The sequence below is a fragment of the Cygnus atratus genome, chromosome 10 (genome assembly GCF_013377495.2).
Source record: "Cygnus atratus isolate AKBS03 ecotype Queensland, Australia chromosome 10, CAtr_DNAZoo_HiC_assembly, whole genome shotgun sequence".
NCBI lineage: Eukaryota > Metazoa > Chordata > Aves > Anseriformes > Anatidae > Cygnus > Cygnus atratus.
Window position 1 is genome coordinate 9718427 of NC_066371.1, and position 10551 is coordinate 9728977.

The 10551-nt window shown below is 56.8% G+C and overlaps 1 protein-coding gene across 2 annotated transcripts; it reads left to right on the forward strand.

Moving 5' to 3' along the window:
- Positions 1–286: 286 nt before the first annotated feature.
- Positions 287–3888, forward strand: KLHDC8B (kelch domain containing 8B). 2 transcript variants are annotated; one of them, XM_035546702.2, is made up of 6 exons: positions 287–337; positions 815–1303; positions 1748–1912; positions 2087–2311; positions 2386–2487; positions 3228–3888. In XM_035546702.2, the coding sequence occupies exons 2-6, from the start codon at positions 928–930 to the stop codon at positions 3422–3424; spliced, it is 1065 nt and encodes a 354-aa protein (XP_035402595.1). In that variant the 5' UTR covers positions 287–337; positions 815–927; the 3' UTR covers positions 3425–3888. The 2 variants fall into 2 exon arrangements, with proteins under 2 accessions (XP_035402595.1, XP_035402596.1); XM_035546703.2 differs by having other exon boundaries at positions 815–1240.
- The last annotated feature ends 6663 nt before the right edge of the window (positions 3889–10551 follow it).

The window sequence follows — 10551 nt, forward strand, 5'->3', positions numbered from 1 at the left end:
CCCCTGCCTGCCTCCGGTCCTGGTCGCCCCCCCCCCTGTGCCCCCCAAACTTGGATCCCCTGGGGGCGAGCCCCGGTGCGGCAGCGGCGGCGGGCAGGGGGGCTCCGGCCCCTTCCCTCCGGTGCCTCCCTGGCGCACGGTGAACCGGGCAGGGCGCTGCGAGCCCGGTGGCACCGGGGCGGGCAGGACGGCGGGAGCGGGGCCCGGGGGCAGGTACCGGGAAGGGAGGGGGGGGGGGGGAACGGGAGCGGGCGGACGCGGCGCCGCCCCCACCGGCAGCGGGCGGACCCGGGGCGGGCGGCGGCGCGGAGCTGCGAGCGGCGGAACGGGCGGCGAGGTGAGCGCGGCTGCGGTGCCTGCCCCGCTCCCGGGCTGCGGCGGCGGGACCGGCCCGGGGGCGGCGGGGCGGCTCCGGGGGTGCGCACCGGGAGCCCCGGGAGGAGGCCGGGGCGGGGAGCGGGAACCCCGGGGTGCGGGAGCCCCTGGGGACGCGAACCGTGCGCGCCGGGAACCCCGGGGTGCGGGAGCAGCGGGGGGTGCGGGCTGTGCACCGGGAGCCCCCGGGGAGAGGGAGACCTGGGGGGGCCGGGGCCGTGCACCGGGAGCCCCCGGGGGAACAGGACCGTGCACCGGGAACCTCGGGGAGCGGGAGGGCAGGCGGGTACGGGCTGGTCACCGGGAGTCCCCGGGGCTGAGAACCCCGTGGGGTGCGTGCCGGGCACCGGGAGCCCAGCAGCGGGGAGCCATGCCGCTCCCGGGGCTCCCGAAGGGGTCTGTCGGTGCCCGGTGCTGACCCCTCCGCTCTCCCCCGCAGGAGCCCGGTGGGATCCGGGCCAGCGCCAAGCCGAGCCCCGCCGGCACCGTGGGCCGGATGGGTGGCACGGCGGGGCCCGGGCCCGGGGACCCCCCGGGCGGCTGAGCCGTCCCATGGCGGCGGCGGGCGCGGGCGCCTTCGCGTGGGTCGCCTTCCCCGCCATGCCCACGCGGCGCGTGTACTGCAGCGCGGCGCACCGCGACGGGCAGCTCTTCGTGCTGGGCGGCTGCGGGGGCAACGGGCGCGCGCTGGGCGCCACCGAGGTGCTCGACCTCCCGGCCCAGCGCTGGACCACGCTCCCGCCGCTGCCCACGCCGCGGGCCGGTGCCGCCGCCCTCGCCGTGGGCAAGCAGATCCTGGTGGTGGGCGGCGTGGACGCCTCGCAGAGCCCCCTCGCCTCCGTCGAGGTCTACCACGTGGATGAGGGCAAGTGGGAGAAGAAGGCGGCGCTGGCCCAGCCTTCCATGGGCATCGCGGCCGTGCAGAGAGGTGGGCGATGGGGACGGGTGCTCAGCCGCCGGGCTCTGTCCGAACTTCATCTCCGAGCCTCGGCACAGCCTGTGGATGAGGGTCCCGTAGAGGATGCGCGTGTTGGCTCCCGGGCTGGGGATGTAGTGGCATCACCCTGGGGCAGGGGGCCAGCGGGGCCGTGGTGGGCGCGGGCAGGGGTGCCGGCGGCGGCGGGAGAGGGATTTGGCAGCATGGCTGTGTTGCCATGGTGTCTCCAGGGAGATGGTGCTGCCGAGGATAATTAGAGCCGATGGCCTGGTGCCGGGCTCTGCTCCGGGCGGCTGGGGCGGGCAAGGGGTCCGAGCGGGGTCAGGGCACTGCCGGCATCAGGCCTCGCCGTGCCCGCTGTCCCCAGCCACCCCGCGGCGGTGTCTGGCTGTGGGGTGGGGAGCCCTCCCTGCCTCACCCCTGCTGGTTTCGCAGACGGTGCCGTCTACGCGCTGGGGGGAATGGGAGCAGACACCTCTCCGCAGGCGCTGGTCCGCGTCTACGAGCCGGCAAAGGACCACTGGCAGCCCCTGCCCTCCATGCCCACCCCCTGCTACGGGGCATCCGCCTTCCTGCAGGGCAACAAGATCTTCCTCCTGGGTAGGTGGGCGAGCCGAGCACCCCCCAGTGGACGGGGGGGATTTCCCCCACAGCCCCCGGCACACCTCAAGCTCACTCCATGCAGACCATGCCCCGGCACTGCAGCTGGGCATTGCTGGCGGTGCCGGCTGCCCCTCGGGGTGCCGGCAGCCTCAGCATCTCGTCTGTGTGCAGGGGGCCGGCAGGGCAAGCTGCCCGTCACCGCCTTCGAGGCCTTCGACCTGGAGACGAGGAGCTGGACGCGCTACCCCAGCGTGCCCAGCCGCCGCGCTTTCGCCGCCTGTGCCACGGCCGACGGCGTCTTCTTCAGCCTTGGGGGGCTGCAGCAGCCGGGGCCTCACAACTTCTACTCCCGACCCCACTTTGTCAACACCGTGGAGATGTTCGACCCTGTGCAGGGTGAGCCCCGGCGTCCCGGATGGTGCCTGCAGCGCGGGGTCTGGGGGGCGATGCTGACGGCCTCTGCCCTCCAGGTGCCTGGAGCAAGCCCAGCCGCGCCATCCGCATGAGGGAGAAGAGAGCCGACTTCGTGGCCGGCTGCCTGGGAGGACGAGTGGTGGCCGTGGGCGGCCTCGGTAACACCTGGGGGAGCCGTGCGGCCGCGTTCCCTTCCCCGTCCTCTGCGGCACGTTGCTGACCGGTGCAGCAGCGGTGGGGAGATGGGCTCTCGGTGCATGAACACCTCTCATCTTTCACCCCCTGCACAGCCCCGGGGCTGCACAAAACCACAGCAGCGTTGCTGCATGCTCAGCAGCCACACAGCCCCAATTCTGTCCCCCACGGCCCTCCTGTGCCCCCCAAGCGTGGGCGAAACTGGGAGACCCTACTGCCCTTCCCAGGGGCTGCTGGTGCTCCCCACAGGGCTGCTTTTGCCCCACGGCTGCGTTTCCCCGGCGCTGTGCGCCGCATGCTGGCTCAGCCCGGCTGCGCAGGGCTGCAGCGCCGCATCCCTCTCCCGAGAGAGCTGGGGAAAGGTCAGTGCTGCCATTCAGCGGCAGGGACGCTGCAGGGAGGGCTGCCCGGGGCAGCCGCAGCACCCAGCCACACGGCCAGGGCTCGGGGCACGCCGAGCTGGCGGCAGGGCAGGAGGAGGGAAGGCGAGCGGTGGGGTGCCGGCAGCCGTCACCCTGGGGATGCTGCTAATCCCGCTGTGCCCCCGTGTAATTACTGCTGGGACTGCAGATCCCCTGCCGCCGAGGGCTCAGGGACCAGCCACAATTAGTGGGATTCAGCTGGGGCATTAAAAGCCTTCGAACGGGGTACGGCAGAGCCTGGGGTGCGCAGAGAGGGGCTGAGGCCGTGCCGTCTCTTGCAGGGAACCAGTCGTGCCCCCTGGACTCGGTGGAGGGGTTCAGCCTCTTGCGGAAGAGGTGGGAGCCGCTGCCCCCCATGCCCACCGGCCGCTGCTCCTGCTCCAGCTGCTCGGCCCCCGGCCTGCTCTTCGTCATCGGCGGGGTTGCGCAGGGCCCCAGCGGCGCCGTGGAGGCCCTGTGCCTGCGGGAGGTGCCCTGAGAGAGACCCCACAGCCTGGGGAGCAGCCCCGGCGGAGCACCAAGTGCCTGAAGACGGGGACAGGGTGTGCGTGTGCCCGTGCAGGGGCGGCCCAGCTCTGGGGAGCCGCTGTCCCGCGATGCCGGGCGCCGCAGCGGCCACGGTTTATTTGCAATGCATCCGAAATCCCTCTGGGTTCCCGCACCGCCAGGTGCTGCCGCTGTCCCACGGCAGAAGAGCCCAGGGACAAATCCTGCTGTCCCGGTGCCTGGGGAGGGCCGAGGCCGCCGGTGCGGGGAGCCGCGGAGGCAGGGCTGTCACCGCCGTGCCGCCCCGTTCGGCCCCATGTCCGTGCCGTGTGTGTAGCAGTGAGTGCTGTGTTGTCGTAGACCCAGTCAATGTCTCATGTAGCGCAGAGGTGCCCTGTAGCTCAGTGCCTAGGAGGTGACGTAGCACCTCGAATAAATGAAACACGTGCAGTTTTACCCTGCTGCAGTCGTGTTGTCCTGCTGTGGGCGGGGATGTGCTGCAGCCCATTGGGAAAACCCAAGGGGGAGCCCAGCGAGCTCTTCCCCAATGGGGCTCTGCACCACGGGGCAAAGAGGCTTCAGGGGGTGAACACAGTGGCAGAGAGAGGAGTTTTATCAGAGGGAGCTGGAGCGCGAGAGAGGACGGGATGGAGGTGGCTGCTGGAAAACCCCGGGAAAATGCTGCTGAGAAATAAGAGGCTTGGCAAGAGAAGAGACATCTCCTACATGAGACAAGAGGTCCCTGTCTCCTGCTACCCACGGGACTCCCACCCTACTGCCCAGCTTGGGGTGCTCCTCCAGCTGCTCCTGACCTGGCTGCCGGCTGCCTGGGTTGCCTGGGGTGGCTGCTCTGGAGCCCGTGTTCTCACCATAGCACCAGCACACTGGCTGGAGTATGGTCTGGTGCCTGGGGAAGGAGGAACACCACATTTCCCACTTACTGGCATCAGGATGGGAAGGTAAGCTCAGTGCTGGTGACGTCTGTGGGTGTCATTCAGGGGCGCACGGCGAGATGGGTGTGGGGACAGATGTCCCAGGTCGCTCAGCACCGTGGTCCTGCCTGAGCCTTGTTGCTTTTAGCTCCATGCAAAGTCACGCACCCCACAGCACAGAGCAGCGGCCGCAGACACAGCCGAGGGATTCAGTCTTAATGAGATGACATTAGAAAGATCTCACAGGTCCGGGTAAATATCAAGCGTGAATGCCTGACCTTTCGGAGAAGACGGACGGTGCGATCCTCAGGTGGGTAGCACAGGGGGAAACGGGCGGCCGAGGCACCGCAGAGCGCGACAGCAGCCAGAGCAGTGCCGTGGCCGGCTGTGCCATGTGCCGGGGCACTGCACAGGAAATGCTGGGCATGGGTCAGAGAGGAGCTGCTTGCCTCTGTTTTGGGAAGAATATCCTGGGATACCTGGTACCTCGGCTGGAGTATCCCTGCATCCACCTCTGGAGTTGCCATAGAAACCACAGCTGTGCCAGAAGCAGGATCAGCAGGGGGCCCTGAATGCGTGTTTGAGCCATGCCTCAGCAGCGGGGGGCATGCGCTGGCAGCTGGACAAAGTCAGCAGCTTGCGCCGTGCTGGGAGGTCTGGGGGCTGGAAAGAGAGATCCCATCCTCCAAGCACAGCATGTGGGGGCTCTGGCCCTCTCCCGTGAATATTGCAGCAGCGTCCTATTTTCACAACACCCCCCCAACAAGCTTGGCCCTGGTGGGCTTTTTCTTCCAGGAGTGCAGGGAGGGGACAGCCGTGGTACCTCTCCCCAGCCTGCCAGCCCTTTCCAGAAGCCGCTGAGGCTCGTAAGAACTTCACTCTCACCACAACTTTTGTTGTGTGGGACCCTAAATCATGGAGTTGCATTGGAGACGCAGACCTGATTAATGAGCTTGTCCCGTGGAAGCATTGCATGGACAGGATAAATCAGGCGCTGAGTCACCAGCACGCTGACAGTCCTGCGCACCTCCTCTGCAGCGTTCCCTTCCAGTGACAGGGGGCTGTGCAGCGGGTGCCGGTGCCTGGCACTGATTTTTCCAAAAGCAAGACTGTGCCAGCTGTGAGAGAGGGAAGCCACGGCTTAGGAGCACCTCACTGTCATGTGTCCCTGCTGCAGTGACATTTCCAGTGCCAATGGTGCCAGCCTGGTGGGGCCAGCAGCCCCTGCCCTGCAGAGAGCTTCTCTCTTTTATTAGCACTCTTACCTCCTGCACATTTTGGGGGGGTTGGGACACGTCCACCCACTGCAGCTCCATTTGGCTTGACTGTTTCACTTGAGATAAACAGAGAAAAATCCGTGACCTATTCTAAAAGTTTGGATTGCTCATTCTTTTCTATCTTCACTTTTGGGCACTAGACCCGGATCCCATCCAAATTAGGGGAAGAGAGTGGCCAGGACAATAGCCAAGGACATCTTGGGATGGAAGGAGAAATCTTCAGGCAAAAAGGCAAAACGAATGATGGCCTTGGCTGCGCTTAAGACTGACAAATTATTAACTGAAGAGCTCATGTGAGCTGCTAATGAAATGCTAACGAATGAAAGAAAAACAGTTGAGGAATGTACAAGATATATTGCTATCTCCTGGCATGTTCTTTTAATTTTTACTAAATGAAAACCTTCAAGTATCTGGCCAAATTCCCTAATGCTAGGAGCTGTTGCTACAAGCCAGCACCAGGCAACACTGCTGATCTCCACAGAGCTCTGCTACAGACTGGGGGGAGACTGGGACTGGAGTTAGCTGTCAAACCTATAATTAAAAAAATGTGTTTCCTTATAGAAATTTCTTTCTGCTGTTGGGGAGATGGAAATACAAAATCTCATTTATCATGTTCCACAAACTCAGTAGACACTCAAACCAGAAAGCTCCAGCCACATCAGAAATATGAATAGCTCTGCATAATAACTTAAAATAATGCACCAAGCGGGTGCCAAGTCCTATAGCTGGTGCACAAAGTACCAGCAAATCCTTTCCTAATACCAGTGGAAGTGCTGTAAATGGATACAGGGCGCTGTGGTCTCCTATGAAGGGAGTTCTAGACTTTCCAATTATGAACAATAAAAGGACAGAAAACCACCATTTGTGATACAGGTCTGAATTCGACCTCAGTGCAGTGATAGCAGAACTGGGTGTTAGTCTGTACAACTGAGCTGTACAAAGCAGAGCAAAGCCTTTATTTACTCAACTAGTGCCATAGCCACAGGTGTCCCCCACAGCAGCGCTCTCTGGAGGAAGGTTAGGCTTCAAGCCTTTGACAGCTTGGCCATTATCAGATCACTGCAGTGGGATCACAGACAGCCTGCAATTCTCCGCTTCAGTCCTAGAAAATCTTTCCACCACTGGATCATCACACGGTCAAGAGTTAACAAGCCGTGGAGATAAATTTGAGCTATTTACACCAGATGTAGCCGTGTAGTTACAAGCAAAAACAAGCAGCAGAGTTGCTCCAAGAAGTCTGTTATGGGTAAAAGTCCAGAATTATTTAAGTGAAAGCTTCAGTTCTGCAGGATTTGTTAAGGAAAGCAGATATATACATCAACGTTGCTGTTGTTCGGGATGACACACAACACAGGCATTGTTTTGACACCTCGGAGCTCCAGGCTGCTGTTAACACTAAAACTTGCTCTCCAGGCAGGAGGAGCGTGAAGGGGATGTGACGAGCTTCTCTAATCTATCTGTAAATTTACAGCAGCCTTATTTCTGCAGTGGTTTAGTGCTTATGGAGCTTCTTCAAAACTGACAACCAAACAGTTTAACCAGCATTAAAAATACTTTGAATTAAAGGGAAAAAAACAGGCAAGTAAGCATGCCCATTTTCCATTCCCGAAGATGAGGAGGATACTGACGTGCAATGAAAAAATTCCAGTAAAACCATATTTGAGAATCTTTCTCCAGGGCATGTTTAGATCATGGGTTATTTCTGTCATACTAGTGGGTAAAATTAAGCCGTTCTACATTTCTGAGAGCACTGTTGACACAAAAGACCGCACAGCCCATGGGCACGAAGCCACCTGGTGTGCTATGGCTGCCATTAGGGACCAGCTCAGGGGCACTGAGCCCCAAGCACCCCCTTCACCCAGAACAGGGGTGCCCCCCCCATCTGCCTGGGAACAGCCCACATCAGGGGGGACCCCCGAGCCCCCCACCTAGATGCTGGCTGCACCCCGAACCTGCAGGGAGCCGCCAGGCCCAGCCCCAGGGTGGCCACGTCGGCCACGTCAGCCATGTTGGCTGGGCCTCCCTGGGGCTGCAGGTGCCCCTCAGCTCCCCCTGCAGCTGGTGTGCTCTGTCCTAAGGGGGCTGTAACTCTTTTTCTTATTTCTCCTCCTTGCAGTGTTACTGGCAGAGTGTGGGCAGCACCGTGACATTGCAGACACCGGGTAGGAGGGAGGAGGCCATGCATGCCTGGGGAGTGGGGAGGGAGGTCCATAGAGGGGGCGATGAGGGAGGAAACGTGCACAAACTGCCCCTAGCTCCGGCAGTACATGAATCCTATGGGGACAGGGCCCAGGGGAAGCCTTCCCTCACTCCCAGCCCCAAAAATGCCCTGGCTGCAAGGCGATGAGGCCGATGGGGTGCTGCCGCCATCAGGGTGCAGCTGGTGGCCCTGTGGGTGGTTTTATTCTGACACAGGCAATTGACAGATCTTGTATTTTTCCTTTCTAACAGTCAATCTTGAAAAAATGAATTTTAACGTCTGGAACATCAAGGAGATGCTCAGCACTCCAACAGCCTCTGGGTAAGTGCTGTATGTTTTCACCATTTCCGTGCTTATCACACTGGAGCCATTGGGATGGGCTGTGTTTTGCTCAGGGTCGCTACCCCGTGAGTTTGCAGTAAAACGCATGTAAGTGGTATTTGACAGTATAGTGGAGTCAGATAAGCCAGAAATTTCCCATCGGCTTACGTATCCTGACACTCATGGTGTGTTCATTCCAGAGGTCGTTCATATGTCTCCAGATAAGGGCTCTGCATTCTCCACATTGTCCCAGAGTTTTCTACCTTAGAAAAATACTAAAATGTGCTTTCTTGCTACATGCACTAATTGCACGCCGTGTGTGTTTGATCTGTGTGATTCCCAGTGTGCACAGTTTATACCACAGAGCCTGTTAAGTACAACAACCTCTCTTAAGATTATAAGGAAATTGTAAATACAAGGAACCTCATGACATGTGACAGGTTATAGTACAACATATTTTGGAGGTCTTGCACTGCCAATGTAAAACATTCTTGGGATTATCAATGTTTTGGGTGTTTAATAACATTTACTCAAATGAAACATTTTAGTGGTCCACTTACTTGGGTTCGAATTCTATAAACAGAGGCATCCTGAGGAACAGCAGGTTATATTTCCTGCGCTAAGTGGCACTCCTGCAAATATGGTGCAATACAGTGAAACGTGGTTCAGTTTGGTTCAAACATGGGATATGCTGATTAAGAGAAACAGCCATTATGCCTGCCCTGCTTCCTAACTTTCTGGTGATTTTAAGGCTGTTCTCTTGTCCTGGTCTAGGGTAGGAAGAGACAGAAACTTTCCAAGATACATAACCTAGGAGACGATCTGGCAGGTGGAAAAGCAGGAGCCACCATTTTGTTGTAGCTTTCTGTTTCTAGAGACTTGTTGGAGACTCTGCCACAATTGCATGGTCACTGTACTGCCAAAAGAAGGGGTGGGGGTGTGGGGGGAGGCACAGGCATGGGACACATGAGGGAACGAAAAGAAATCTATCTAGAATTGATCTGCAGTTAGTCATGGTCTGGTGAATTATGGTTAATTAACCTGTTCTGTGATTCTGTTTGTGTCTGCATACTCTCAGCCTACTAAACACTGTGATAGATTTACCATTGTAGGGAATTTAAAAATCAACACTGGATGCTCTGCTAAAAGCTATTCTGTGCTTCAAGCAGGAATTTATTCAAGAAAGTCCTATGGCCTATCTTATGCAACATGTCTAATTAGATAAGTTAAATGTTCCCTTCTTGCCTTGTATAAAAGATAGATAAAATGAATCATAATTTGCAATATCATTACACATTATGTAACTAAAATTATTCCATATACTGCATTTATATGCATGGCTGATCTTTTTTCCCAGCAGAAGTCAAAGAGCAGCTAGAAGTCTCCATATCTGTAATATACAATGAAACAACAAATATTATTTATATTAAACATCTGGAGAGCAAATGCTAAGACATGCTACGTTTTTATATAGCAGAGTATCACTCTTTGCATGACTTGGCTAAAAATAGAGCCAGATTTATCTCTTGTTTAATTCTGGGGAAGCTCATCAATTGATGAATTTGGTCGTCTGATCCTCTGGTAGTTAAATAACCCACTTATATAACTAACTGTTGTTCAAACTCACGATTTTAGTCATACTGTCTCTGATGTGGCCTGATGTTACCATGATGATGGATGATAATGAAAGCATAATAGCAGTTTCCTTTCCCGTTATAAAAGTGCTTGTCATATACCTATGAATTAATTGAGTTTTGCACAGATGCAAGGGTCAAAGGGGAGCCAATTCAGAGAAAAGTGTGTTTATATCTGTCATGATTTAGCCTTTATAAACATGCATTGCATAATTCTATTGTCTTCTTGGTACCTGCAGATTTTTTTATGTATTTTTTTAATTGAATTAAGAAGTTATGTCTCAGTGGTTTGGAAACCTGCAACTTTTATTCTGGTCAGAGACTGAGCTGGGGGAAATTTAGTTGTGAATGTCTGTATGTGTATATATAATATACACATAATTTATATATATATATATATATATATATAAAGCATTCTGTGGAGTTGTGCAATATAAAAGGAAATGAGTAGAAGAAGTACTGGTGCCTGTTTGGAAGGGGATTGCTTAAATTCCTTCCTCCTCCAAAGTGTCCTGTCAGCTACCAGATCTTCCCTTTTAACTATTTTATTAATGCAGGAGAAAAACACAGACAAGATTTTAACACCTACTCCTCAGCACTCCACGTTTTTTTCAAGTGAGTTGAGAGGGTCCAATAGGTCATGAAACATTACTGAAAATGCAGCTGGGCTTTTGGAAGAGTTAAGATGAAGGATAAGGTTCTCAGACAGCAAATTAACTTTTTCTAAGGAAAAAAAGAAGTTATTCATAGCAGTA

Bases quoted from the DNA above. Each gene is read 5' to 3' on its own strand.
- KLHDC8B (XM_035546702.2), top strand. From the start codon at position 928: ATGGCGGCGGCGGGCGCGGGCGCCTTCGCGTGGGTCGCCTTCCCCGCC. The intron at 1,304-1,747 runs GTGGGCGATGGG...CTGGTTTCGCAG, and splicing joins CATCGCGGCCGTGCAGAGAG to ACGGTGCCGTCTACGCGCTG. The intron at 1,913-2,086 runs GTAGGTGGGCGA...GTCTGTGTGCAG, and splicing joins CAACAAGATCTTCCTCCTGG to GGGGCCGGCAGGGCAAGCTG.